The sequence below is a fragment of the Gekko japonicus genome, unplaced genomic scaffold, assembly GCF_001447785.1.
Source record: "Gekko japonicus isolate JY-2015 unplaced genomic scaffold, Gekko_japonicus_V1.1 scaffold2497, whole genome shotgun sequence".
Lineage (NCBI taxonomy): Eukaryota > Metazoa > Chordata > Lepidosauria > Squamata > Gekkonidae > Gekko > Gekko japonicus.
Genome location: NW_015167129.1, coordinates 60,800 through 63,506, shown reverse-complemented (window position 1 = coordinate 63,506; position 2,707 = coordinate 60,800). Strand labels below are relative to the sequence as shown.

The following is a 2,707-nucleotide window of genomic DNA, read 5'->3' as shown; positions in this document are numbered from 1 at the left end:
CCAGCCCATCCCCCTCCCTGCCGCCCCGATCCGACTTGCCCCCATCAGAGCTTGATGGGGTGCGACCGTTACGAGTCACTGTTCACCGGAAATCCATCTTTACAATATTCTTGAGGGAGGAGAGGGTCCGTGTGTTTTCCCCCGATTACTCCACCTCTTCTAGAATTCAACCTTCTGACTGTGACTGAAATTAGAAAAATATGAGAACTAGAGAGGACAATGTCACTAGGGGCAGAGTACCCAAGGAGCATACTGTACAACTCTCCAGGTCTGCATGTCTCCTTTCATGGAGTAGTGATGGTTAAAAAGTGAGCTGGGAAGACTCAAGTTCAAATATCAGCCATGAGCTCATAGCCTTAGGCAAGCCACCATCTCTACACCCCGTATCTGCAGTATGCAGATAATAATACTGGTCTACATACTGTTGGAAAATTACTGGGCTAATAAATACCAGGACAAAAGCCTATGAGTAGTTACTTACTCCTAGGGGGTGGTAGCTGTGTCAGTCTGCTGCATCAAAAATAAACAGGAGTTTCTCTTGTCACTAACAAGTTTTTAATTCTATCACAAGCTTGCATGCATCTAATGTGGTTTTTAGTCCACAACAGCTTATGACAGAATAAAAACTTTGTTGGGGCTGCAAGACTCTTCTTTATCAGAGTGTTTACAAAAATCGCTTTATATGAACTATATACTGTGCCTTTCTATGTCTGCTGTTGAGCTTGGATCCAGCTGTAGTCGCAGGCCTCCCTCCATGCAGCTTCCAGCTGACTTTGCTGAGACCATCAGAGGGAGGGCAGGAGACACTAGCTGAGAATCCCCTCCCCAAGGGAACATGTTATTGCATTTTAATTGCAATTTATACTGTCTTTTGATTCTTGTGTGTGGCTTTAACAGCCAATGTTTCGCCTACCAAACAAAAAAATAAAAGCAGTTTATAAACTGTATTAGGGGGAAGATATCACACAAGAAATTGTGTAATTTTTTAGAAGAATATGACAATTCTGTTCATCAGTCTCTCACTCATTTGCATTGTAGCTTTGGGCAAACATTAACCTATAATTAGTCTTTTTGGAGAACAGATTCCCAATCTATAACCTGAAGAATTAAAACACAGTAAAGAGATTTAATGTTTGAAAAGCTTCCTACAGAAAATGGAGGCTGAAGCATGTCAGTCTAGAAAAAAATTAATCTTTGAAAAGATGTGTGTGAATTTTTAAGCAAGTTTATCAGATAAGTTTCCCCCCCCCCCCAACAAGCTGCGGCTGCATCGAAGTCAACCTTCCAAAACCAGGACTCACGATAAAAGGGGAAGGGGATCTACATGGATGACCTCGATGATATTTTGCCATGAACACTTAACAAATGGCAGCTCTTTTAAATAAAATTTCAAAACAGATCTGGCTAGCGTGTCCTGCATGGAAGAGTCAGATGAAAGTGAGAAAAGTCCACAGGAAAAACTGTGAAGGCTTGTGCAAACTGCCAAACACTTAGCCAGGCACTCTGTGACTCAGCCAGAAACATGGTGAGGAGAGAAACGTTTATATGCATACGTGGAATGCACAGCCTGGGCTGCTCTGTGTTGGCTGGGATGACCTGATTAGCCCTCGATCTAAAAAGCTTTGATACTTTACATGGCTCCAAAGGGCTACTCCAAGGTGCCCTGTAAGTGGGGGATGTTGTTCTTTCCCCCCTGTGTTAGCACTGCCCTTCCTTTGTGTGCCCGTCTTTCTTCACCCTCCTCCATCTGTCAAAATTTGGGGATTAGGCCAAATGCTGGTTGGCCTCGCTGCAAAAGATGCCTGAGAGCCCCACCTGCCTGATCTCTTCAATGGCCTGTCTGTGTCAAAAATAGAGAGAGAGCACACATTTCCATAGCTTCCGGTATTGTGCTGCAGTTTGTAATCACGCAGTATATCTTGTAGGACACTCTTCCTTCCCTGAGACATGAGAAGTGCAAGGGCAGAATTACCTAGATTTGGTTTTCCTGGATGAGACAGTACAGGAGGCTGATGGTGTCTTCATAGTTTGTACTTTAATTACAAAGACACGAGTATACATGACAGCAAAGCTGCTACGTGGTCAGCCCATCACAGTCCACAGCAGACTTTGTGGTCTTTACAGTCCTTACATCTTATAAAAAGAGAGCAAATGGCCCCCTACAGCCCTTTCCTCAGAATACTGATACTTACAAGGTCACCATTCTGGCCAGGCTCTGTCTTGTGTGCATGGAGAGGGAGGGAACATGGTGGTTTTCGGCGGGTTGGCTTATTGGCTGGTATCTAAAAATAGAGAAACAGCTAATCAAGCAACAGAAGAGGAAGGAAGGAAGGAAATTCAAACAGTAAAATGCGACTTGTGTTTAGAAAGAACCCAAAAGCAGAGATGATTGGGGAGAAGTTATGAAATTATGAATACTTATTTTCCTGTAGAGCCACACTAACAAGTTAAATGATTATTTGTGCTTCCTTTTGCTTTCAATATTTTGTTTGAAGTAGGCATTTCCGAACCTTGCTGTCCTGTAGAGTGCTATAGACTGCTATAGAGTACAGGGTGAAAAGCATTTGCAAACTTGCCATAGGTATCTACTGCACAGTACCAGTGACTTCACTGATGAAATGATGCAACTCTTCTGTCTCCTCCCCAGGTACGGGAGGAGTGTTTGAAACAGTGTTTGAAGCAAAGTTCATATATATATATATATATA

At 43.0% G+C, this 2,707-nt stretch overlaps 1 protein-coding gene across 2 annotated transcripts in view; it reads right to left on the bottom strand.

Moving 5' to 3' along the window:
* RCSD1 (RCSD domain containing 1) overlaps positions 1-2,707 on the bottom strand; it is a 59,822-nt gene that overhangs the window by 9,042 nt on the left and 48,073 nt on the right. For both annotated transcript variants that reach the window (XM_015413028.1, XM_015413027.1), the window contains one exon: positions 2,193-2,282. In XM_015413028.1, the coding sequence (XP_015268514.1) occupies positions 2,193-2,282 (90 nt within the window). The remainder of the gene's footprint in view (positions 1-2,192; positions 2,283-2,707) is intronic.